This window comes from Phacochoerus africanus, chromosome 4, assembly GCF_016906955.1.
Source record: "Phacochoerus africanus isolate WHEZ1 chromosome 4, ROS_Pafr_v1, whole genome shotgun sequence".
NCBI classification, from domain to species: domain Eukaryota; kingdom Metazoa; phylum Chordata; class Mammalia; order Artiodactyla; family Suidae; genus Phacochoerus; species Phacochoerus africanus.
This window is the reverse complement of record NC_062547.1, coordinates 116,929,817-116,957,134: the sequence shown is the minus strand read 5'-3', so window position 1 is coordinate 116,957,134 and position 27,318 is coordinate 116,929,817. Positions and strand designations below refer to the sequence as shown.

At 38.5% G+C, this 27,318-nt stretch overlaps 1 protein-coding gene across 12 annotated transcripts in view; it reads left to right on the top strand.

Annotated features, from left to right (window-relative positions):
- Nucleotides 1-24,437, top strand: part of APC (APC regulator of WNT signaling pathway) — a 123,477-nt gene extending 99,040 nt beyond the window's left edge. For 6 of the 12 annotated variants that reach the window (XM_047778424.1, XM_047778425.1, XM_047778418.1 and 3 more), the window contains 7 exons: nt 2,344-2,439; nt 3,737-3,790; nt 7,448-7,587; nt 8,221-8,298; nt 8,721-8,837; nt 15,027-15,241; nt 16,998-24,437. In XM_047778424.1, coding sequence (XP_047634380.1) covers nt 2,344-2,439; nt 3,737-3,790; nt 7,448-7,587; nt 8,221-8,298; nt 8,721-8,837; nt 15,027-15,241; nt 16,998-23,583 — 7,286 coding nt within the window. In that variant the 3' untranslated portion in view covers nt 23,584-24,437. Of the gene's footprint in view, nt 1-1,952; nt 2,012-2,343; nt 2,440-3,736; nt 3,791-7,447; nt 7,588-8,220; nt 8,299-8,720; nt 8,838-15,026; nt 15,242-16,997 lie in introns of those variants that run through there. The other 6 variants (XM_047778426.1, XM_047778422.1, XM_047778423.1 and 3 more) reach the window with 3 other exon arrangements.
- The last annotated feature ends 2,881 nt before the right edge of the window (nt 24,438-27,318 follow it).

The window sequence follows — 27,318 nt, the reverse complement described above, 5'->3', positions numbered from 1 at the left end:
ATAGTGCCTGTTACAAAGCAAATGTAAAAGTTTTTGAAATGAGAACTTTTTTAGTTAAGATACAGTCTGTATGAATAGGAGTGGGAAATTTATATTAGCCATCTACCCTGATAACATGGTTTAAAGTTTAATTTCTATATTTCCCTCAAAAAAAAAAAATAGCAAAGAAAAATATTATGTGCCTTACAGTGCAACCAAAAAAAAGGAACAGAAAATCAAGAAGACTTAAAGAGAGCATATAGATCTAGAAAGAACTTGAGCAATTATGTTTTCCATCTCTTTCATTGTATGTATTAAGCTCAAGAGAGTAAGTTTATGTGGACTTGCCATCATGGCTCAGTGCTTAACAAACATGACTAGTATCCATGAGGATGCGGGTTTGATCCCTGACCTCGATCAGCAGGTGAAAGATCCGGCATTACCGTGAGCTGTGGTGTAGGTCGCAGACACAGCTCGGATCCAAAATTGCTGTGGCTGTGGCTGTGGTGTAGGCCAGCAGCTGCAACTCCAGTTCGACCCTTAGCCTGGGAATTTCCATATGCCACAGGTGCAGCCCTAAAAAGACCAAAAAAAAGAGTGAGTTTATGTAAATATCTTCAGCTGTTAGTGGCCAGGCCATAATCATTCTACTCAGTGAATACAGAGCTATGTTATATCAACCTTGCGAAGTAGGAAGGGAATTATTATCTCCATTTTACAGATGAAGAAACTGAGGCCCAGAGAGGCTAAAGACTAGCCTGTGGCCTCACATCTAGTAGGTAATGGAGCCAGGATCAGAGGCCAGATCTCCTGCCTCTCAGCCCAGTGCTCTTCCTACTGTACCACCCTGCTTCAGGCAATGGGGCCCCATTTGCTGGGGATGATCTGCCACCCAGCTCTTTGCTCAGAGAGAAACCCTTGGCCACCAGCCCAGCCCCTCTCCCTCAGGAGCAGGGAACATGGGAGTTGGGACCTTTGGGAACATAACAATTCATTCCTGTAGCAAGAACCAAGAGCAGTAAGTATATAAGGTAAGACCTTCCCTTCACCTGCTAAGAACAGCCTCATGCACACACACACATGACAAAGGACTGTTGTATCAATGTCTTGATTTGGGTAACAGGAGAAGGAGTGATGACAGTATGAGCTGTAAAGAGTTAGCACATCTTTTTAGGTTAGGTATAAGAATGAATTTACTTAAAATTTTAAAGTTTTCAAGAATAATAAAACAGCAAAAATAGTCCTTTATATCTACTCATCCTAGGGATGAGGAAAACTAATAAGATACTTTCCTAGGACAGTAGTGTCTTTCTGGACAGTTTTTCTTTGCTTGTCTACAATCATGTAATGATTCACATTTTACGCTCTTAATACTTGTTCTCCCAAAAGTTAAATAGAATAAATATTATTACTTCTGAACAATAGACTTGCTTTTTAAAATTATATTTCAAACAGCAGTTTTAAAACTTTGTAATAGGGAGTTCCCATTGTGGCACAGCGGAAACGAATCCAACTAGGAACCATGAGGTTGCAGGTTCGATCCCTGGCCTTGCCCTGTGGGTTACGGATCCAGCGTTGCTGTGAGTTGTGATGTAGGTCACAGACGTGGTTCAGATCCCGCATTTTGTGACTGTGTCATAGGCCAGCAGCTGTAATGCCAATTAGACCCCTAGCCTGGGAACTTCCATATGCTGTGGGTGGGGCCCTAAAACGCAAATTAAAAAAACAAAAACAAAAACAAAAAAAATCCTTTGTATTAAATGTGGAGGTACACTTTCCTCAATACCTCTTTTTTTAAGTTTTTGTTTACTGTCTAGTATCTCTATGGTAAGCTAGCTTTCTCTACTAGATTTATACTAGGTTTCTCTATTGCTTTTGTATACAGCCATCTACCTTTAAATTTAAATAGAAATTATAAATAAAAAGTTTCATACCAAAATGTTTTTATTCTTTCATAGAGCCAACATAATTTTAAGTTGCTATTTGAATTATAGCAGAAACCTACACAGACTTGATCAAAGGTTGATGAGAGGTAAACATTTTTATGGAACCAAGAAAAGCCCTTTACTGATATTTTCCCTTCCATATTTGTAATATTTATTCATTTGTTCAGCACGTATTTGTTAATTCACTAAATAACTGTGCATTGGGGATATATCAGTGAGCTTCGAGAATTTTTATTTTATTGAAATGTAATTGATTTACAGTGTTGTGTTAATTTTTTCTGTACAACAAAATGATTCAGTTATGCAAATATATATTCTCGTCCATATTTTCTGAGCCCCAAGTATTTTTTAAGTATAATAAACATCGTCGCATTTGAGGCAACAAAGCATTATGGTTTGTGTCAATTTTTTTTTTCAGTGCCAGCTCCTGTTGAACATCAGATCTGTCCTGCTGTGTGTGTTTTAATGAAACTTTCATTCGATGAAGAGCACAGACATGCAATGAATGAACTTGGTAAGACAGAAATGTTTCTTAATGCCATAGAAGACTACTGAAGATTTTACATTATTATAAATGTAGCATTGGAATATAAGGTCACTAAATTCTATTACCATTTGCTTCCTCCTTGTAGCAAATAATCGTATTCTGGTTTCCAGAGGAGACAATGCCCTAAGTGATAGAGACTGCTACCTTGTTATAACCTAACTTAGCTTTTAAAAATCTTAGCCAAAGATTGGGAAAAATACTAAATGGGCCGTTCTTGCCCTTATTGTCAAGGTAGGCCCTGGGTGACAGTCGATGGGGGAGGATAATTTGAATTGATTCGAGATGTGGAGCTACTCTTGAACTCAGTCATTTCTGATGGACACCAGAAGGAAATATTATTAAGCTTCTCATTTATCTTCGTGGTTCAGTACTTTATTGGATTTTCATGATAAGCAGGATGGTATCTCTGAAACTGGTTAATAAAGAAAAGCATATGCTCTAATTTATTTTAGAAACATTCCATTAATTTTGGAAGGATTACTCTTAGGTATGTGTTCTCACATACTCTGAGCTTTATATAAGCTGTATTTGCACACCCCCTTTTCACATAATGGTTTTTTTTTTTTTTTTTGATTTCTAGGTTCATTTTGCACATGTGGTATTTTATAAGTTGCATCACGCTGAGCCATCTCATGTGACCTGGATTTCTCTAGTCATACCACAAGCAAGAACCATACACTGAGTGCCATCTTAGTGTAGCTGAGCCCTTGCTTTTTGTGCTGTTTATGCTCCATTACATTCCAGCCCCCACTTTATATTCCTACCGCCCTCATCATTATCATTGATCATTTATCTTGAGTGACAAAGTCATGAGACTCTTAAACAGAGAACCTGAACAGCCAAAAATGAGTGTTGTCTCCTTCAGAGTCATCACTTTGGGGGGCTGTGTACTTTGTGATTTCAGGCCTGCCCTCCAGCCCTGCTTCCTTCCCACAGGCCCCAGCAATCGGCCCACTTGCTTCTCTTTGCTTCCCCCATCCCCCAGCCTCCCGTGAAACTGAATGTGATCTTGGGAGTTCTCCCCCACCTCAGTACAAACTCAGCGTTGGTGTATTTTTAAGTTTGGGTGTTTTTTTCTTAACACTAGTAATAATGGGGAAAATAATGACTAAACAGGAAAACTAATCCAATTTTAAGCTCCTACAAACCTTTTTTTTAATAAATGTCCCTGTGTTCCAATGAACTATAGCTAGGACTGACACATTAATCATCTGAATTTCAAAGTAAAATCTAGACTCAGTATTTGTTCCTCTTCCTTCTTCAGGTAGGAAGGCTACCCGGGGCATTTCATCACAGGAGCTAGGGCAGGGGCTTTCAGGTGAGGAGCAGGATGGGGCCTCTGGGGGTGTGACTGCTGGGGATATAGCCACAGGGGATTACCTTCTCACTCCTAGCCTCTGAACTTGCAGTGGAGCAAAGGAAGGACTGCAGTGTGTGGATGGTGGGGAGATAGAGTAAGGCAGAACAAGAGATCTGACAGTGAGAGATAAGAAGGGAAGAAGTCCCAGGCAGGTGAAGGAAAATTCCTAAGCCCAGTTAGCCAGGACTGTCATTGTGAATAGAAGAAAATTCTGCAACTATTAGGATCATTTATGTTTGTACCTGTTAATATTACAGGTACTGCAAGTATAGTTTTAGACTATAATATCAGTGATGTATACATTTATTTCCAGCTCTGTCCCAGAAACTGTGCTAGGCATTAGATGTAAAACTGGTTAAGATGTGGTCCTGACTTTCAAGGAACTCATAGTTTATTTGTGTTAGTGTTTCCCAAATTAGATCATAATGATCACCAGCAGCCCTCGTAAAACCATGTACCTTCTCTGGACCGTGGTGAGCAAGCTTAGTAAAATAGACTCTCCAGAAGAAGAAACCTAGGAATCAAATCTATTAAGTGGCCCAGATGATTCTGATGATCAGGAAATTTTGTGAAACACCAATATATAGAATATTGATGCTAAGGCCCTAATATTTTTTTTAGAAGGAGGCCTTTCATGCTAATGATGACCATCTAAGCCAATTAAAAGAAAAATAATATGCTTTTTAAAATTTAAGTGTCATCTTTCAATTATCTTTTTTTTGATAAGTTTTAATTAAGGGTTCTGTTAAATGTTTCCTGAAGCCATTGATCCTCCACTGTCCATAAGGCTGTGAGATACCATATGGTATTTGGTTCATCTGGACCACTATTTTCTAACATAGCAAGAAAAATGTGGAAGGATATGCTTCACCTTTGAATTACCTTGAAACATCCTAATTTTTCTCAGGGAAACCTATTTTTTATTCTGTTGATCATAAAGTCACATTTTTTTATGAGTCCATTTATAGTTTTACATATGAATTCTTTGCCTTAAAATTCACTGATAGTTTTATTTTTTTCTGACTGAATCATAAAGGGCTCTCTCTTTTTTCTGATATCCTAAATTTATTGAATGTTCTTTTTTCATTAGCCATGTTCATCGTGGTTTATTGGCATTGACCACATCCTTCTTTAATCTTTGTTTTCAAAACCAAGTCCTAAGATTTTTGGTTTTTCCACACAAAAGTGCTCAAGGGCCTCCTTGGAATTTTCTTTAATCATTTCACCTTTCTTAAGGAAGTATCACAGATACTGCTTTGCCAAGCAAGAGTTTATGTAGGCACGAAGCATGGTATGTTTTGTTAGGGCTTTGATCATCTGCTTTATCATCCTCAGCATTTTGGTGATCTTGTCAGTAGTACACAAAGCCACTGTCTTAAAGTCAACAGTGACTTGTAGGGAAATTTCCTAGGTCAAAACTCTCACTTCTTTAACTGGTTCCTTCTTCTTTACCCAAGTATTAAATAGTGGAATTTTTCGAAGCTGTGTAGTAGGCTTTCTTGTCTCCCTACTCCCTGGCTTCATTTACAGTTTTTTCAAGTTTACATTTTAGTCCAAGTTCTCTCTCCTGAGATTTAGACATATTATCAAACCACTCATCTGACATCTTCACTAGACAGTTTTTCAGACATTTCTAACTCAGCTGAAACTGAGTTTGTTGTCTCCTCCATCCCCAATTCTTTGTCTCTTCCAGGGTTTCTTTTCTCAGAAAATCGTATTCCAGTCAGCACACTTGGTAAAACCAGAATCTTAGAAGACGTCTGTGCTTCTATTCTTATCCTGTATCTCTAGTAACTGCTTTAATTCTGGTTTGTGAATATATCTCAGATCGCTGCTCTTCTTTTTATTCCCAGCCCAAGCAAGCCTCTGTCATCAGTATGCCATAGTCGGTCTTATTTATCTGCCCACTTCAACCATTATCCATCCTGCCACCTACAACCATGACAACCTGTTTAGAACATACATCTAATAATTCCTTCTCTGGCACTAAAAAGTCCTTAGTGAGGCACATAAAGTCCCATGATCTGACCTCTCCCATTCTTGTAGCGTCATCCTGTGACCTTCTCTTTGTTGCTGTATGTATATATTTCAGGCCCAGCAGCCCTTGCACATGATGCTTGACTTGCTTAAAATGCCTCCTGATTGTTTCTGTCTCACCCTTCTTAGATACATATTCATCCTTTAAATCTCACGTTGAACATTGTTTCAGCCATTTTCTTGATCCTCTCAGGCTAAGTTCATCTCTTGCCCTGCGCTTCTACACAATCTGTTACACTTAAATTAGTTGTTCAGTGGCTCTTTTCTCTTAATTTATAAGCTCCATAAAGAATTGACTGTTTTGTTCATTGGCTACTTATTTTTCCATCATTATTGGTGGATAGAGGAAAATCTTCCTAGATAGGGTTTGGGTTTCACTTAACCAAATTAACTTTTACTTATGTACATTCAAACTGATCTGTCATTGGTGCTAGTCATAAAGATTTACACAAATATTCTAGCATTTAACTCTCCTGGCCTGCCATTCTTGACCCAAGGTAGAAGTTGGTCTATTTTGCAAACTTGCTGACTCTTTTACATACTAACCCTTCTAGATCATTTATAAAAATATTGAATACGTAGGTCCTTTTTCAGATTAATGACTTGAATGTTTAGGCTTAAAATATCCAAGAATTGCCTGTTTATACTCATCCTCTCTTATTCTGTCTAAGCCACTTCTCTGTGACAAAACAATATCCTCAGTCCCATGAGGATTAATATTGATGATAAATAACATTTCAAATAGCCTCCATATGCATTTTTATTTTTCCTTTTATTCACTCTCACCATTTTGCTTCACCTATTGTGTTTTGGTTTGGTTTGGTTTTTTACTACTCCTTCCTTTATGTCTTTCCCTTTGCTTCCCCTTCATTTTCCGCCTTTGCCTTCCTAGTGTTGACCACTGTGGGCATTGTTGCGTATGCCCAGCGATGAGAATCAAGGGGAAAGAAAATACTAAGCCCTAGTATTTGTATTTGACTTTATGAGTATCAAAGAAAAGTAAGAAATTTAAAAAAAACAATAAAAATGGTTTTTAGAGCTAGTAACAAGTTGAACAGATAATTCTTTTTCATTAAAAATAAGCTTTGCTTCATGCACAGTTTCATTAAGTTTCAGTATCCCTAAGGATACCTAAAATTATGTGGGAAATAAAAATACATTAAAATAATAAGGCCACGGTGTGTGACAATGAAGAATGTGAAGTCCTGATGAGTAAAAATAAATGACCTTTTTCTGCCTATCTTCAGGAAGACCTAGTGTTAGAAATTAGCCTTCTTTACTGTTGACAAGATACAGTGTATGTGCAGTAAATAGAACGTAATACTCATTTCACTCAGTAAAGCATGGGGTGGGAGGGTAAAGAACCTGGCAGAAAATGGAATAGTTGTCACTTGTTCTTTATAAATATATCACACAAAAGTCCTTTATAACATTTTTTGTGGCTTGCATTCTAAAGACAAAATTAAACCATATATTCTCATTCTTTGAGATTTGTTCCTGATAACTTATCTATAAACTTGGTGCCAATTTGTTTTATTTTAGATTATTATCTTTTTCCTCTTGCCCTTTTTAAATTAGGGGGACTACAGGCCATTGCAGAATTATTGCAAGTGGACTGTGAAATGTATGGGCTTACTAATGACCACTACAGTATTACTTTAAGACGATATGCAGGAATGGCTTTGACAAATTTGACTTTCGGAGATGTAGCCAACAAGGTATGTTTTATAAGATCCATTTCTTATGATGTCTCTAGGTATGATTTTACTTTTATACAAAATAGTTCTCACTGACTTTCTTTTTGTCACTCTCCTCATTAAACTCTGACTTAATAAAAGCCTATACTATCGCTTCTTGGCCTTTTGGCTAAGATCAAGTGTAATAAAAGCCTGTACTTTGTACCTCACTGTGTGTCCATACCTATCTGGTTGTCTTATGCCTAAACAAAAGTCTAAAATGCACTGTGGTGGATTTATGTAATCACATTTAAAATATTGTTCCTAGGAATGATAGCACAGATCTGAAAATCTTGATGACGAATACGAGTGTTATACACATATTGATTCCGTCCAAATAGCAGATGTACTTTAAAACCCTTTGCTTATTGTTCTTATCATGCATTCACTTTATTTTTCCAGTATGCCAAGAGAGGAACAGATAGCAAAGGATTAGGATTAGGATGGTGTTTATCCTTCATTCATGCAATCTGGTCCTAGTTCTTTTATGGGTAAAACATTAGTTATTGTTAAAATGAGATAATTAAAACTCGATTTGAAGTTTATTGGTCAGAAATAAAGCACTGCTTAGGGTTGCCCTGTTACTGACCTTCTGTTCCATATTTGATTTTGCAGGCTACACTATGCTCGATGAAAGGCTGCATGAGAGCACTTGTGGCCCAACTAAAATCTGAAAGTGAGGACTTACAGCAGGTACTATTTAAAATTTCAGATGTTTTTCTCAAAATAAAAAAAGTGGAGTTCCCTGGTGGCAGTTAAGGATTCAGCATTGTCACTGCTGTGGCTCAGATTCAGTCTCTGGCCTGGGGATTTACACATGCCACTGGTGCAAAAAAAAAAAAAAAAAAAGTTTTTCTTAGATATTAGTAGGTTAGTAGCCTGATTTAGATTAATTTAAGCTGTGGTTCAGAATTTAATGTTTAAATTGTGGTTATATTAACACCAGAATAGAGGAAAATAATTATATGTAGGAATTATTTTTGGCACCATATTAGCATTTAGGAGAAATTTCTTTATTAATAGATTTGTACTCATACCTTTCACATTAAGAACAGTAAAGCAACTAGTATAAATAATTTTATAATCAGATTATTCTAAAATTGATTCATTTGCAGGTCATTGCAAGTGTTTTGAGGAATTTGTCTTGGAGAGCAGATGTAAATAGTAAAAAGACATTGCGTGAAGTTGGCAGTGTGAAAGCATTGATGGAATGTGCTTTGGAAGTGAAAAAGGTACCTCTGAAACAAAATTTAGTATTGCAGTATAACTATAACTTTCATCTTTAGATACTTTTTTGCTGCTCTTTTCCACCCCTGAGACTCACTAATTTCCAACCTGCTTATCTCACCAATCCCTAGTCTTAGGCTGCTCCAAACTCCTAACATATTAAGATGAAAAAGATTGTACAAAGTGGCTTAGTGTAAGTCAGTGTTTTTGGTTTGGGTTTTGGTTTTTGGCAGGGTGTTTTAGGGTTTTTTGTTTGTTTCTTTGTTTTGGGGTTTTTTTTTGCTTTTCAGGGCTGCACTCATAGCATATGGAGGTTCTCAGGCTAGGGGTCGAATCGGAGCTACAGCTGCTGGCCTACACCACAACCACAGCAACGCAGGATCCGAGCCGCATCTGCAACCTACACCATAGATGACCGCAATGCCAGATCCTTGACCCACTGTGCAAGGCCACAGGTCGAACCTGCGTCCTCATGGATGCTAGTCAGATTCGTTAACTGCTAAGCCGAAGTGACAACTCCAGTCAGTGTCTTTTGGACTCAGCACTGTTGACATCTCAGACCAGATACTTCTTTGTGTGGAGGCACTGTTCTGGACCTTGTAGGATGTTTAGCAGCATCCCTGGCCTTTCCCGCCAGATCCTAATACATGCTCCCCTCAGTCATAACAATCAGAAATGTCTCCAGATATTACCACATGTCCCCTGCAAGGGGAGAGGGTCAGAATCACCCCCAGGTAGCAGTCAGTGGTCTAGTGTTACCTGTTGCTATGCAAACTCAGGTGCCCAAAGTCCTCAAATTTTGGTAGTCACCTTTCGAGGAGGTAATCAGACCTAATGGTGATGAATCCCTCAAATAATAATTTGTTCACAGAAGGAAATGATCTCCAGGTGGGATATCTACTTTAAAAACTTAGCTAATTTTTTTTTTTTAATTGAGATTTGAGAAGGACTAAGCAAATCTTTTTTAGCTGATCTGGGCTTCCTTTCATACAACCAGTCCTCCTTGACCCACAGCCTACATTTTTCTCTTCAGCATTTCCTTTTCAAAATTACCACAACATTGAAAATCAACTATATACTTAAATAAAACTTTTTCTTTAATTAAAAAAAATTTAGGGGGTTCCCATCGTGGCTCAGTGGTTAACGAATCCGAGTAGGAACCATGAGGTTGTGGGTTTGATCTCTGGCCTCACTCAGTGGGTTAAGGATCTGGTGTTGCCGTGAGCTATGGTGTAGGTCGCAGATGCAGCTCGGATCCCACGTCACTGTGGCTGTGGCTGTGGCATAGGCCTGCGGCTAAGCTCCAATTGGACCCCTAGCCAGGGAACCTCCATATGCCACGGGTGGGGGCCCTAGAAAAGGCAAAAAAAAAAGTTTAATTTTTGAAATTTCTTGGGAGGGTTGGTTTTTGTTTATATATATATATAATTTTTAAAGTTATTTTATAGCTGGAAAACCCAGGAAAATCAAATGCAACATTATTAGAAAAAAGAAAAGTATTCAATTAAATAACTAGTTATAAAGATAATATTCAAAGGTGGTCACAAAGTACCAATTTCAGTTATAACACAGATATGTGCTGGGGATAGAATGTACAGCATGATGTTATTAACACTGTTGTGTAATTATATATAAAAGTCAAGAGAGAAAATCCTAAGAGTTTTTTTCATCACAAGGAAAAAAATTTTTTTTGTTTCATTAATTTTGCGCATATATGAGATGATGGATATTCACTAAACGTATTAATCATGATGTCTGTAAGTCAGATCCTTATGTCATACACCATGAACATACACAGTGTTATATGTCAACTACATCTCAAAACTGGAAAAAAATAATATTTACATATATTTAGGGTCTGCATAAAGATCCTTTAAAACACCACCACATCAGCAGAACAGTTGTACTGACACTGCAAGAAAGAAGATAAATGAATGGCCAATAAGCACTTGAAAAGATATTTAACAATATCTTTAGTCATCAGGGAAATACAAATTTCAAGTATGAGGTGCCATTTCACATAATGGTTAAAATTTAAAAGATTGACCAAGTCTCGTCAGCTATGTTAAGCAGCTGGAATTCCCAGGCACTACTGGCAGGAGCATTAAGTGGTATACAGGCATACCTTGCTTTATTGTGCTTTGCAAATATGACATTTTTTATAAATTGAAGGTTTGTGGCAACCCTGCATTGTGCAAGTCCATCAGTGCCATTTTCGAACAGTTAGTTTTTAATTAAGGTATGTACATTGTTTTTTATACATAATGCTATTATTATTGCACACTTAATAGACGACAATAGAGTATAAATATAACTTTTGTGTGCATTGGGAAACCAAAAAAATTGATGTGACTCCCTTTAACCCGCAGTATCTCCAAGGGCCCATTTTGGAGGACTTTTGGCAGTGTTTTAAAATTAAACATTTACCTACCATACACCCTGGCTGTTCTACTCCTAAGTATTTACCCAGGAGGACAAAAAACTCAAATTCACACAAAGACTTACACAGTTATTCACAGAAATATTATTCATAATAGTCAAAAACAAGAAATAATTATAATACCCATCAACAGGTAAATGGGTAAGCAAATTTTGGAATATCCACAATAGAATACTATTTGGCTATAAAAAAAGAATGAACTATTGATACATGTAATAATCTGTAATGACAGAAAACAGATCGATAATTGCCTGGGGTACCAGGAAATGTTGAGGGACAATGTAAATGTTTGTTATCTTGAGTGATGGTTTCATGGGTATACACATATGTCAGAGTGATCATATTGCACATTTGAAATATGTGCTATTTATTTTTCCCTAATTATATATATATTATATATATAGGGGTACCAGGAAGGGGGTACCAGGAAATGTTGAGGGACAATGTAAATGTTTGTTATCTTGAGTGATGATTTCATGGGTATACACATATGTCAAAAGTGATCATATTGCACATTTGAAATATATGCTATTTATTTTTCTCTAATTATATATATATTTACTTACAAAAAATTATATGAAAAAATTAGTGCCATGCTTACTTTCAGACTCCTTTCTAATCAACCCTGTATATTTTGAAAATGATTTCATGTATTTGTATGTATTATCTGGGTACTGAGGCTAAATAGTTCATTACTTTATTATCTCTCAAGAGCCTCAAAGATTTGCATACAAACTACCACAAACCAAGAAAGGTGGATTAAAAGACATATCCTACTGAGATACATAAAAGGAAACTCTGATAAATGGAAAAACATGCTTCGTTCTTATACAGAAGGAGTACTGGTTTAAAGATCATTTCTCCCTAAATTCGCCTATAAATTTTTAACACAACCCTAATCTTGAAAAAACTAGCCCAGCAGAAATTTATAATATCCAATTCTGTTTTGGTCCTGCTTCTGGTTAACAGTATCAAAATTTATTTTCTCCATCGTAAGTGACCGGACATAGTTCTCAGTGCTACACAGCAGGATCTCATTGCTAATCCATTCCAAAGGCAATCGTCTGCATCATCTATTAATCCCAAGCACCCCATCCATTCCCAGCTATAATGGAAAAAAATAAAAACCATTGTACATATTAAAAAAAAAGAATTTATTTTCTCCCTCTTTTTCTCCATTCAATGCAGCAGTCATTATGAACATTCTCTTTCTTTTTAATTTGTCATCTCTTCTTTCTCAACTTTATTTACTACTAATGACCAAGAGAATCAGAACTGCCTTCCACATTCCCCATGTATTGAATCATTTTAACACCATTCAGTGGCTCTTAATCTACACAGCAGACCCTTTCCTCCCCCTGCACCCTGTGCTCTCACTGTTGCTGTTCACTCAGAGCTGTTAGTCCCTTACTCTTGTCTTCCATGTCTTTTCTACTGGATGTAGACCAGGAGGCTTTTTCATGTTTCCCACCATCTATAGGAATCCCAGTATTTTGAAAATGAAGACAAAAATCCTCTATTGCCTCTTCTAACTCCTGCAGTGTTTCTTTCTCCTATAAAATCAAAACCCTGAACAAGTAGTCACTTGCTCCATTCCTTAACTGGCCCGTACTTCCTTCAGTCCCTTCTAATCTTACTTCTAACAAAACCTAGATTTACAGATTAATTTGGATATTTCTTTTCTACCGACACCTACATTTGATACTTTTTCATCTCATACCTCATCTAATCTCCTTTGTTTCTACCACCTGTACTTCCAACTCTAATCATTTCTTCTTGTCCCCTCTAACTAAAGAGCTTCTTTGAAACAAAACTCTTGGCCCTCTGTGTGTGATATTGAAGAGAGCAGCGTCTGTGTTCCTGCCTTCCAACTCCTATGTCCAGGTCCACTGTACGTTGACCTCACTCCTCTGAACTTTTCTCAGGGTTCTCTGAATGTCCCACTTTACCTCAAACATAATGTAATTAAAATTGAACTCTTATCCTTCTCATATCTGGTGAAAGCACTTCTTCCTCCTGCTAAATAGTATCTAAACCTGCTCCTACATTGTGTCACTCCTTTAATTTCCTGATGAAGAGAATACAGTCGCTAGATGCTCATTCAGTTAGGCCCCAAATGATTGCCATGACATTCAGGACCTTCTTGTGCCTCTTTAACCTTCCTTCCCACCGTGCCCCAGCAAGGACTCTGATCTCCTCTGCGTTTTCTTTCTCTCCCCTTGCTTATTCCTACTTGCACACCCTTCCTCATTCTACTTCCTCTGCTTTCTCTCTGAATGAACAGGTCTTTACTTCTACAGAGCTGTCCTCTATGAAATAGTTTATTTGACTCAATTCAGGAGGCATTAATCATTCCTTTAGAGTACTTTGTTTCATGTATAGTTTTGCATCCTTTTTTTTTCCCCCCAAAGCAAATATTTTGCACCTTCAAGGCAAGTATTAGTTGCTATGTTTGTATCCTCTGGGTGCCTCTAATTGTAATAGGCACAGAGTAGATTTCTAATGAATGTTTGTTTGTTCTTTGATTGATTTGTAGTAAGAAGAAAGTCTGACAGCATCATGGCAAGTTTTGACCAAATATCCTTAATTGCACCCTCAGAGTAGTTTCTATGGCAATTATATATTACTATGACATTATAAAATAGAGAGTTCTGGTTTCTGTAATTACTTTTTTGTTTCTTTGGAAGTTTTAAGAAAATTAGAGTTTTTTCAGTATGCTTTCTTTTTAATAAGTCATATTATTGCCTTTGAATCAACCACACATAAATAAATATTGTGTGTTTTTATACAGAATTTTATACATACTCCTGCAACTTGCTCTTTTCATTTAATACTCCATCTTACATATCTTTCCACATTAGCACATAGAGGGTTTTTGCTAGTTTTCTGTTATCCTGATAATGTTATATTTTCAGAATGCACATTAATTCTGTTTCATATTCTAGTATAAGCTCTTATAAGGTAATATGTTTACCATCTAAACACTTAGAATAAAGTTCATAAAGGTCATTAGTTTACTATTGTGTTCTGCTTGTTTCATGGGGATATCACTGATTTAAGTTCCATTTGGTATTTTATGAAATTTTATCTAAATGAGGAGGATGGGCAGTAGTCAGAGATTTTTTTTAAAATATCTTACTCGGAGTTCCCGTCGTGGCGCAGTGGTTAACGAATCCGACTAGGAACCATGAGGTTGCGGGTTCGATCCCTGCCCTTGCTCAGTGGGTTAACGATCCGGCGTTGCCACGAGCTGTGGTGTAGGTTGCAGACGCGGCTCGGATCCCGCGTTGCTGTGGCTCTGGCGTAGGCCGGTGGCTACAGCTCCGATTAGACCCCTAGCCTGGGAACCTCCATATGCCGTGGGAGTGGCCCAAGAAATAGCAACAACAACAACAACAAAAAAGACCAAAAAAAAATCTCACTCAAGGAGTTCCCGTTGTGGTGCAGCGGAGACGAATATGACTAGCATCCCTGAAGATGTGGCTTCGATCCCTGGCCTCACTCAGTGGGTCAGGGATCCAGCGATGCTGTGAGCTGTGGTATAAGTCGCAGACGCGGCCCAGATCTGACATTCCTGTGGCTGTGGCATAGGCCGGCAGCTGTAGCTCCAATTCAGTGCCTAGCCTGGGAACTTCCATATGCCGCGAGTGTGGCCCCCAAAAGCCAAAAAAACATACTCAGTAGAAGTAAACATAAAAATTGTAAGAGAGAAATTTCAACTCTACTTAGATGACACATATCTATTTCTTAATAGGAATCAACCCTCAAAAGCGTGTTGAGTGCCTTATGGAATTTGTCAGCACATTGCACTGAGAATAAGGCTGATATATGTGCCGTAGATGGTGCGCTTGCGTTTTTGGTTGGCACTCTCACTTACCGGAGCCAGACAAATACTTTAGCCATTATTGAAAGTGGAGGTGGGATATTACGGAATGTGTCCAGCTTGATAGCTACAAATGAGGAGCACAGGTAAATACAGGGTTTTATATTACTTTCAAATGAATATGTAAAATCTATACCTTGGAAAGACTCAACTGTAAGTGATGTTTTATGTAATTATACAAGTTCTAAGCCAAATTACATTTATTACAGTGAAAATACAGCTAGTCTTAATTTATTCATTAACATTTATTCTAATAAAAGTACATAGTATCAGAAGGATGCCTAGAAATAAACAGATATTTGGGGGTTACCCATATGTAGAGGAAAAAATGAAAGTTATAAATATTACAGAGAACAAAGTCCTTTCCTATATATTAGTATGGCTTATAGGAATATGAGGTTTATTTTAAAAAAAAAAAGAAAGAAAGAAAAGAAACGTGTGGGTAATGTGAGCCATTTTTCTAATGGTGCCATGATATGAGTAATCATATATTTAGTCAACAGCCATTCATCCAGTCTGTTAAAGCTGTGAAACCCGAGAACACCTCAGATACAGGGCACACATTCTCAGGACTTGGGCTCTATCTCAACAAAATTATGGGTATCTTTCACAGCTTGTTATCCTGTATTGTTCCTCTCTCATTTCCAGAAAGATCATGAGGGGGCTTCCCACCATGTTGCAGTGGGTTAAGAATCCAACTGCAGCATCTCAGGTCACTGTGGAGGTGCAGGTTCAGTCCCTGGCCCAGCGCAGTAGGTGAAAAGATCCATTGTTGCTGCAGCTGCAGCATAGGTCACAGCTACAGCTCACATTTAATCCCTGACCCAGGAACTTCCATACGCCACGGGTGTGGTCCTAAAAAGACACCCCCCCCCAAAAAAAAAAAAAAAAAAGATTATGAGTTACTTTTAATAAAAAAGCTTGTAAAGATCTTCTTCAGCGCATAAACTGCAAGCCTTATAGCCTTTCCTGTTTTTCAAGGGGGACTTCTTAAACTCAGTAAGCACTCTCTCAGGCGTCCGCTGGACTGCTGAGAGAGAGCTGCCATGTTAAAGCTTATTGCCCCCTTACCAATCAGTTTTAAAGCCCACCAGAACTGACTATGCCGTCATGACACTTCATTCTACCAGGCCTTAAACAGGCTATAGCTCTTTGAGAGCCTAACATTCATTGTGCTTGTTTTTATGGTTACCTTTAAATATTTTTTAAAAACTGTTCTTTCACTTTATTTTTAGAAGTAACAACTACACACACAATTTGCCAGAGGACACTTATAAGGTGGAATGGCATTATTACAAAATCAAGCCAGAGACAGAGATTATCTAAAAAGTCATTTTGCTGACCTAGGAGCTTACATTGTGCTCCCCCACTGTGTAAAGATCTATTGATTGATTCTTCTGTCTACCTCTTCTGAGATGTCTCAGCTGTCAACGTCACGATGCCCATCCATAGATTACATTACCACAGAGTCCCTGTTTAGCATAAGATTTCATAATACATTTATAGTCCTTAAACTGAGAAACTCTGTCACTATGTAAATAAGGAAAATATATCTGTTCAAGAAAAAATTTTTAAAACTATTGGGTCAGAATAGGAAATGCAGAATAGATTAAAATTAACTTCTTTTAGCCTAACAGATGAGTACTTTAAAACTATAAATATTAAGTGAACTAAGAACAAAAGAAGATACACAAGGCCTGAAATTTATAATTTCATGTAATTGTGCCTGTTGTTAATAAGTTTTAGTAGTTTTCTTTAGATTTAAGGTTTCTTTCTTTTTCTTTGTTGTTACTACAAACAGATTTTTTTCCTTACTTTTGTGATCTTTTGTTTTTGTTTCAGGCAAATCCTAAGAGAGAACAATTGCTTACAAACCTTATTACAACACTTGAAATCTCACAGTTTGACAATAGTCAGTAATGCATGTGGAACCTTGTGGAATCTCTCAGCCAGAAATCCTAAAGACCAGGAAGCATTATGGGACATGGGGGCAGTCAGCATGCTCAAGAACCTCATTCATTCAAAGCACAAAATGATTGCTATGGGGAGTGCTGCAGCTTTAAGGAATCTGATGGCAAATAGACCTGCAAAGTATAAAGATGCCAATATCATGTCTCCTGGTTCAAGCTTGCCTTCTCTTCATGTCAGGAAACAAAAAGCCCTAGAAGCAGAATTAGACGCCCAGCATTTATCAGAAACTTTTGACAATATTGACAATTTAAGTCCCAAGGCATCTCATCGTAGTAAGCAAAGACACAAGCAAAATCTCTATGGTGACTATGCTTTTGACGCCAATCGACATGACGATAATAGGTCAGACAATTTTAATACTGGAAACATGACTGTCCTGTCACCATATTTAAACACTACAGTGTTGCCCAGCTCCTCTTCATCAAGGGGAAGTTTAGATAGTTCTCGTTCTGAGAAAGACAGAAGTTTGGAGAGAGAACGAGGTATTAGCATAGGCAACTACCATCCAGCAACAGAAAATCCAGGAAACTCTTCAAAGCGAGGTTTGCAGATTTCCACCACTGCAGCCCAGATCGCCAAAGTCATGGAAGAAGTATCAGCCATTCATCCCTCCCAGGAAGACAGAAATTCTGGGTCAACCACGGAGTTGCACTGTGGGACAGATGAGAGGAATGCACTGAGAAGAAGCTCTACTGCCCACTCACACGCAAACACGTACAACTTCACCAAGTCAGAAAACTCAAACAGGACATGTCCAATGCCATATGCCAAAGTAGAATATAAGAGATCTTCAAATGATAGTTTAAATAGTGTCAGTAGTAGTGATGGTTATGGTAAAAGAGGCCAGATGAAACCTTCAATTGAATCCTATTCTGAAGACGATGAAAGTAAATTTTGCAGCTATGGTCAGTATCCAGCTGACCTAGCCCATAAAATACATAGTGCAAATCATATGGATGATAATGATGGAGAACTAGATACACCAATAAATTACAGTCTTAAATATTCAGATGAACAGCTGAACTCCGGAAGGCAAAGTCCTTCACAGAATGAAAGGTGGGCAAGACCCAAACATATAATAGAAGATGAAATAAAACAAAATGAGCAAAGACAATCAAGGAGTCAAAGCACAACTTATCCTGTATATCCTGAGAGCACTGATGATAAACACCTCAAGTTTCAGCCGCATTTTGGACAGCAAGAATGTGTTTCCCCATATAGGTCAAGAGCAGCCAATGGTTCAGAAGCAAATCGAGTAGGTTCTAATCATGGAATTAATCAAAATGTAAACCAGTCTTTGTGTCAGGAAGATGACTATGAAGATGATAAGCCAACCAACTATAGTGAACGTTACTCTGAGGAGGAGCAACATGAGGAAGAAGAGAGACCAACCAATTACAGCATAAAATACAATGAAGAAAAACATCATGTGGATCAGCCTATTGATTATAGTTTAAAATATGCCACAGACATCCCTTCTTCACAGAAACCAGCATTTTCATTCTCAAAGAATTCATCTGGACAAAGTACTAAAACTGAACGCATCTCTCCAAGCGGTGAGAATACATCCACACCTTCCTCTAATGCCAAGAGGCAGAGCCAGCTCCATCCAAGTTCAGCACAAAGCAGAAGTGGTCAGACCCCAAAAGCCACCTCCTCCTCTTGCAAAGTTCCCTCTATCAACCAAGAAACCATACAGACTTACTGTGTAGAAGATACCCCAATATGTTTTTCAAGGTGTAGTTCATTATCATCTTTGTCATCAGCCGAAGATGAAATAGGGTGTGATCAGCAAACGCAGGAAACAGATTCTGCTAATACTCTACAAATAGCCGAAATCAAAGAAAACAGTGGAACCAGATCAACTGAAGAGTCTGTAAGCGAAGTTCCAACAGTGCCACAGCACATTAGAACCAAATCCAGCAGACTCCAGGCTTCTGGCTTATCTTCAGAATCAACCAGGCACAAAGCTGTTGAATTTTCTTCAGGGGCCAAATCTCCATCAAAGAGTGGTGCTCAGACACCTAAAAGTCCACCAGAGCACTACGTTCAGGAGACTCCACTCATGTTCAGCAGATGTACCTCTGTCAGCTCACTTGACAGTTTTGAGAGTCGTTCCATTGCCAGCTCTGTTCAGAGTGAGCCCTGCAGTGGAATGGTGAGTGGCATTATAAGCCCCAGTGACCTTCCAGATAGCCCAGGACAAACCATGCCACCAAGCAGAAGTAAAACCCCTCCTCCTCCCCCTCCTCAAACAAGTCAAACCAAGCAGGAAGTACCTAAAAGTAAAGCACCTAGTGCTGAAAAGAGAGAAAGTGGACCTAAGCAAGCTGCTGTGAATGCTGCAGTACAAAGGGTCCAGGTTCTTCCAGATGCTGATACTTTGTTACATTTTGCTACGGAAAGTACTCCGGATGGATTTTCTTGTTCATCTAGCCTGAGTGCCCTGAGCCTCGATGAGCCATTTATTCAGAAAGATGTGGAATTAAGAATAATGCCTCCAGTTCAGGAAAATGACAATGGCAATGAAACAGAAAATGAGCAGCCTGAAAAATCAAGTGAAAACCAGGAAAAAGAGGCAGAAAAGCCCACTGATTCTGAAAAAGACCTATTAGATGATTCAGATGATGATGATATTGAAATTCTAGAAGAGTGTATTATTTCTGCCATGCCAACAAAATCTTCACGTAAAGCAAAAAAGCCAGCCCAGACTGCTTCAAAATTACCTCCACCTGTGGCAAGAAAACCAAGTCAACTGCCTGTGTACAAACTTCTGCCCTCACAAAACAGGTTACAAGCACAAAAGCATGTTAGTTTTACACCAGGAGATGATGTGCCACGTGTGTATTGTGTAGAAGGGACACCTATAAACTTTTCCACAGCTACATCTCTAAGTGATCTAACAATAGAATCCCCCCCAAATGAGTTGGCTGCTGGAGAAGGGGGCAGAGCAGGGGCACAGTCAGGTGAATTTGAAAAACGAGACACCATTCCTACAGAAGGCAGAAGTACAGATGAGGCTCAAAGAGGGAAATCCACATCTGTAGCTATACCTGAACTGGATGACAATAAAACAGAAGAAGGTGATATCCTTGCAGAATGCATTAATTCTGCTATGCCCAAAGGAAAAAGTCACAAGCCTTTCCGTGTGAAAAAGATAATGGACCAGGTCCAGCAAGCATCTGTGTCCTCATCCGGAGCTAACAAAAATCAATTAGATGGTAAGAAAAAGAAACCTACTTCACCAGTAAAACCCATACCACAAAATGCTGAATATAGGACGCGTGTAAGAAAAAATACAGACACGAAAAATAATTTAAATGCTGAAAGAGCTTTCTCAGACAACAAAGATTCAAAGAAACAGAGCTTGAAAAATAATTCCAAGGACTTCAACGATAAGCTGCCAAATAATGAAGATAGAGTCAGAGGAAGCTTTACTTTTGATTCACCTCATCACTATACACCTATTGAAGGCACTCCGTACTGTTTTTCACGAAATGATTCTTTGAGTTCTCTAGATTTTGATGATGATGATGTTGACCTTTCGAGGGAAAAGGCTGAATTAAGAAAGGGGAAGGAAAACAAGGAATCAGAAGCTAAGGTTAGCAACCACACAGAACTAGCCTCGAACCAACAATCAGCTAAGACGACACAGGCTGTTACAAAACATCCAATAAATCGAGGTCCGTCTAAACCTATGCTGCAGAAGCAATCCACTTTTCCCCAGTCCTCCAAAGATATACCAGACAGAGGGGCAGCAACTGATGAGAAATTACAAAATTTTGCTATTGAAAATACTCCAGTTTGCTTTTCTCGAAATTCCTCTCTAAGTTCTCTTAGTGACATTGATCAGGAAAACAACAACAACAAGGAAAGTGAACCTATCAAAGAGACAGAGCCTCCTCATTCCCAGGGAGAACCAAGTAAACCTCAGGCATCAGGTTATGCTCCTAAATCATTTCATGTTGAAGATACCCCTGTTTGTTTCTCAAGAAACAGTTCTCTCAGTTCTCTCAGTATCGATTCTGAAGATGACCTGTTGCAGGAATGTATAAGTTCTGCCATGCCAAAAAAGAAAAAGCCTTCCAGACTCAAGGGTGATAATGAAAAGCATAGTCCCAGAAACATGAGTGGCATATTAGCAGAAGATTTGACGCTTGATTTGAAAGATATACAGAGACCAGATTCAGAACATGGTTTATCCCCCGATTCAGAAAATTTTGATTGGAAAGCTATTCAGGAAGGTGCAAATTCCATAGTAAGTAGTTTACATCAAGCTGCTGCTGCTGCATGTTTATCTAGACAGGCTTCGTCTGATTCAGATTCCATCCTGTCCCTGAAATCAGGAATCTCCCTGGGGTCACCATTTCATCTTACACCTGATCAAGAGGAAAAACCCTTTACAAGTAATAAAGGCCCACGAATTCTAAAACCTGGAGAGAAAAGTACACTGGAAACTAAAAAGATGGAATCTGAAAATAAGGGAATAAAGGGAGGGAAAAAGGTTTATAAAAGTTTGATTACTGGAAAAGTTCGATCTAATTCGGAAATTTCAAGCCAAATGAAACAGCCTCTTCAAACAAACATGCCTTCAATCTCTCGAGGTAGGACAATGATTCACATTCCAGGAGTTCGGAATAGCTCTTCAAGTACCAGTCCAGTTTCTAAAAAAGGTCCACCGCTGAAGACTCCAGCCTCCAAAAGCCCTAGTGAAAGTCAGGCGGCTACCACTTCTCCCAGAGGAGCGAAGCCCTCAGTGAAATCAGAATTAAGCCCTGTTACCAGGCAGACGTCCCAGACAGCTGGGTCCAATAAAGGGCCTTCTAGATCAGGATCTAGAGATTCCACTCCTTCAAGACCTGCCCAGCAACCACTCAGTAGGCCTATGCAGTCTCCAGGGAGAAACTCGATTTCTCCTGGTAGAAATGGAATAAGTCCTCCTAACAAATTATCTCAACTACCAAGGACGTCATCCCCTAGTACTGCTTCAACTAAGTCCTCAGGTTCGGGGAAAATGTCTTACACATCTCCAGGCAGACAGATGAGCCAGACAAACCTTACCAAACAAACAGGTTTATCCAAGAATGGCAGCAGTATCCCAAGAAGTGAGTCTGCCTCCAAAGGGCTAAATCAAATGAGTTGTAGCAATGGATCCAATAAAAAGGTAGAACTTTCTAGAATGTCCTCAACTAAATCAAGTGGAAGTGAATCTGATAGATCAGAGAGACCTGTGTTAGTACGCCAGTCAACTTTCATCAAAGAAGCTCCAAGTCCAACCCTGAGGAGAAAACTGGAGGAATCTGCTTCGTTTGAATCTCTTTCTCCATCTTCTCGACCAGATTCTCCCACTCGGTCCCAGGCACAGACTCCAGTTTTAAGTCCTTCTCTTCCTGATATGTCTCTGTCTACACATTCGTCCGTTCAGGCTGGTGGGTGGCGAAAACTCCCACCTAATCTCAGTCCCACCATCGAGTATAATGACGGAAGACCGATAAAGCGCCATGATATAGCACGCTCCCACTCTGAAAGTCCTTCCAGACTTCCCATCAATAGGTCAGGAACCTGGAAACGTGAGCACAGCAAACACTCATCATCCCTTCCTCGAGTAAGCACTTGGAGAAGAACTGGAAGTTCATCCTCAATTCTTTCGGCTTCATCAGAGTCCAGTGAAAAGGCAAAAAGTGAGGATGAAAAACATGTGAACTCTATCTCGGGAACCAAACAAACTAAAGAAAGCCAAGTATCCACAAAAGGAACATGGAGGAAAATAAAAGAAAGTGAAATTTCTCCCACAAATACCACTTCTCAGACCACTTCCTCAGGTGCTGCAAACGGTGCTGAATCCAAGACTCTAATTTATCAAATGGCACCTGCTGTTTCTAAAACAGAGGATGTTTGGGTGAGAATCGAGGACTGTCCCATTAACAACCCCAGATCCGGAAGATCTCCAACAGGAAATACCCCCCCTGTGATTGACACCGTTTCAGAAAAAGGAAACCCAAACGCTAAAGATTCAAAAGATAATCAGGGAAAACACAATGTGAGTAATGGTGGTGCTCCCACACGCACCATGGGTTTGGAAAACCGCCTGAACTCCTTTATTCAGGTCGATGCCCCAGACCAAAAAGGAACTGAGACAAAACCAGGACAAAGCAACTCTGTCCCTGCATCAGAGACTAACGAAAGTTCTATAGCTGAGCGTACCCCATTTAGTTCTAGCAGCTCAAGCAAGCACAGTTCACCCAGTGGGACCGTTGCTGCCAGAGTGACTCCTTTTAATTACAACCCAAGCCCTAGGAAAAGCAGCGCAGATAGCACTTCAGCCCGACCATCTCAGATCCCGACGCCGGTGAATAACAACACGAAGAAACGAGATTCAAAAACTGACAACACAGACTCCAGTGGAACTCAAAGTCCTAAACGCCATTCTGGGTCTTACCTTGTGACGTCTGTTTAAAAAGAGCTGGAATGATGAAACTAAGAATGTGTTATGTGTTCATTACAACTGCTATGTAGAAATTCTGTTTCAAATGTAACTTTAAAAGACTGAAAAAAATTGTAAATAGGTCTGATTCTTGTTAGAGAGTTTTTGTTCTGGAAGCCATATTTGATAGTATACCTTGTCTTCACTGGTCATATTTTGGGAGGCACTCTTGATAGTTAGGAAGAAAATGGTAAAGCCAAGGATATTTGTACAGTATGTTTTACAAGTATTTAAGTAGCATCCCATCCCATCATCCTTTAATTATTGCTTGTCTTAAAATAATGAACACTACAAATAGAAGATATGATATATTGCTGTTATCAATCATTTCTAGATTATAAACTGACTTAAACTTACATCAGGGAGAAATTGGTATTTATGCAAAAAAAATTCTGTTTTAGTCCTTGTGAGTCCATCTAACATCATAATTAATCATGTGGCTGTGAAATTCACAGTAATATGGTTCCCGATGAACAAGTTTATCCAGCCTGCTTTGCTTTACTGCATGAATGAAACTGATGGTTCAATTTCAGAAGTAATGATTAACAGTTCTGTGGTCACATGATGTGCATATAGATAGCTGTAGTGTAACAACTTACACTATTTTGTGCTCAAAACAAAAATCTGTGTAACTGTAAAACATTGAATGAAACTATTTTACCTGAACTAGATTTTATCTGAAAGTAGGTAGAATTTTTGCTATGCTGTAACTTGTTGTATATTCTGGTATTTGAGGTGAGATGGCTGCTCTTTTATTAATGAGACATGGAACGTGTCTCAACAGAAACTAAATGAACATTTCAGAATAAATTATTGCTGTATGTAAACTGTTACTGAAATTGGTATTTGTTTGAAGGGTCTTATTTCACATTTGTATTAATAATTGTCAAAAGGGCCTCTTTTAAAAGCTTATATAAATTTTTTCTTCAAATTCTATGCATTAAGAGTAAAATTCCTCTTACTGTAATAAAAACAATTGAAGCTGACTGTTGGCCTTTAACCATTCCATGCATTGGCACTTAACTTTTCCTGAAATTTATTTTTTATATGTGATGAGCACTTCCTGATGTTTAATATTTTTCCACTTTTTTTTTTCTTACTCCGCTGGAGTTGATTTTTAAAATTCATATGATAGCAATGTGAACTGCCTAGCACAGGACTTGGTATAATAGGCCCAAATGGAATATTTCTTTTTTCTTAAAAGAAGTCTAAACTTGAGAAATTAATTATTCCTAGGTATAAGTGGTCTCTTCCAAGCCTGTCTTGGAATGTAACTGTCTTGTCCCTGCGTCTTCTCCCTGTTGCTGCTGGGTCTGGAATGAACACCTTTTTATCCCCCTGTGTGTTACAGCAAAATTCCAGCAGCCAAGTATAATCAGCACTTTGCCATGCTCGGAAGATGCAAATTGCGCGGATCTTCAAAGGTAGATTTAATACTGTAAGGTATTCAGAAGACTGTTTAGCAACCCCTACCTGTTAAGGAAAACTTTGTTTTTGATGGATCAAGTTGTGGGGTATGTATTCCAGTGCCCCCTTCCTCACAGAGCAGGGAGAGAATGAAGGAAGATAAACTGTTAGACTTACTTTAAAAACTAATATATCTTACCAGAATTTGTTCTAAATGATCAGAGGGTAAGGATGATGGTAAATGCTCACATATTTGTTGAATAAATGAAATTTTATTTTGAATAATAGAAGTCATGCACTCTGCATTTGGGAAAGGAAAAAAGATATTTAGATATGCCAGAATCCTGGGGAAAGGAGGTGAGGGGTAAGCACATCTGTCTACCTGGTGTCTTTGAAATCACATCATGTCGTTAATTATCAACCTCTTACCTGTGTTTATCATTTATAGAGAATGACTTTTTTCTAAGCTACAATAGCAGTACATAAGTGCTATGACTCGAAGTAAGGCATTTGATCCCAAAGCCCATAGTCTTCCTACAGCACCACTTTGCAAACACCTCAATTACTGACCTTTGCAATATATCTACATTTAAATTTGTGTTAAATGTTATCTGAATGAAATAATACTCATTTATTCTGTTTTTCTCAAAGGCTGCCTTATCCGAGAGGGATATACATGGATATAGGTCATATTTCTTTTCCTCTTCCTTTAGTCCTGATTTTCTATTCTTTTTCTTGTTGTTGTTGTTACTGCATGCCAGTTTTTATAAACCACTTCAGATATTTTTATGGAAAAAGATGGCATGTAAGTCAATTATAATAAAATTGCCTTTCTCAAAGAAGAAAAAAAAATATTATTGAGACTGAAAATAGGAGTTCCCTTCGTGGCTCACTGGTTAACAAACCTGACCAGGATCCATGAGGATGGGGGTTTCATCCCTGGCCTCGAACTCAGTGGGTTAAGGATCTGGCGTTGCCATGAAATGTGGTGTAGGTCTCAAAGGAGACTCCGATCCCGAGTTGCTGTGGCTCTGGCATAGGCTGGCAGCTGCAGTGCTAATTCGACCCCCTAGCCTGGGAACTCCAAGGTGCCACAGGTGCGGCCCTAAAAAGCAAAAAAAAAAAAAATTAATAAAAGAGAGAGACTGAAAATGAAAACAAGGTGCCTTCCATAGGCCAGAAAACTCAGGAATTCCAGTAGGCAATACCTACTGGGAGAAGGTACAATCGGTCTACATTGACCATTGAGGGAAAAGTTGCTGTCTGAGACCCTCTAGTTAGAGATAATGGCTCTGAATTAGTAAAGGAACAAATCTCAGTTCTACTTTTAGAAGTTCACAGGGTGCTGCCATAACCGATGGCAGGCCAAATATTCCAAAATGATGCTTGTTACAAATGGCATACCAAGTTAGTTGGGGATTAGTTGAGTTGCACTGCCTGTTTAGAGAAGTAAAGCAGTGCCCTCTCTGGCTTTGGACTGCAGCAAACAGAACTCCTAAAGCACTGGTTTGCAAACTAGAATGCATTTGAATCACCAAAAATGCTTATTGAAATACAACCCCCATACTTTCTGGTTCTGACTGAGACCCAAGAATTTGCATTTCTAACAAGTTCTCAAGTGCTGCTGATGCTGCTGGTCTTGGAACCACACTCTCAGAACTACTCCCCTGTATTGAAATGGTGAAGCTCCTTGAGGACTGCTTGCTTTCTGTCCTAGCTATTCATCTGACTAAGTATACCAAAAAATAAACTTCCCTCTCCTTTAGGCTTGAAAGATTTGAATATTGAGCTGTATAATCTGATACAGTTCATCTCAACTCCTAATAGTAGACAGATTTGCCAGACATGAATGAACAGGTAATTCTAAAGACAATGACTGTAGCTGAATGATTGACTAATGTTGCCTTTGGAACAGTTATTGAAAAGGCAATAATTTCAGCAAATATCTAGATATTTCAAAAATATCTTATTTCCAATAAGATCAAAAGACACTCCCCCCAGAAAAAGACAAAAGAGAACTTTGAAGTGAGGGCAGATTGGTTTTAGGTGAAAGAGAAATGTACCCAGTTTGTTAGTATACAAACAGCGATGAGTTAACTGTGGCAAATTGGTATTTGAGAATAAACTTTACAAGTTACCTTGTACTAGAAGGAAAGATAATAAGAGGGAAATAATGAAATAAAAGATAAGCCCGAAAGGATCAAATTGCACTAAGTACAGTCAAAAATTTTTTTCCTGTAAATTAGGTTGTGTTTCCACAAAGTTAATGAGAAGGGCTGAATCTTGGTGAAGAAGGGAGCC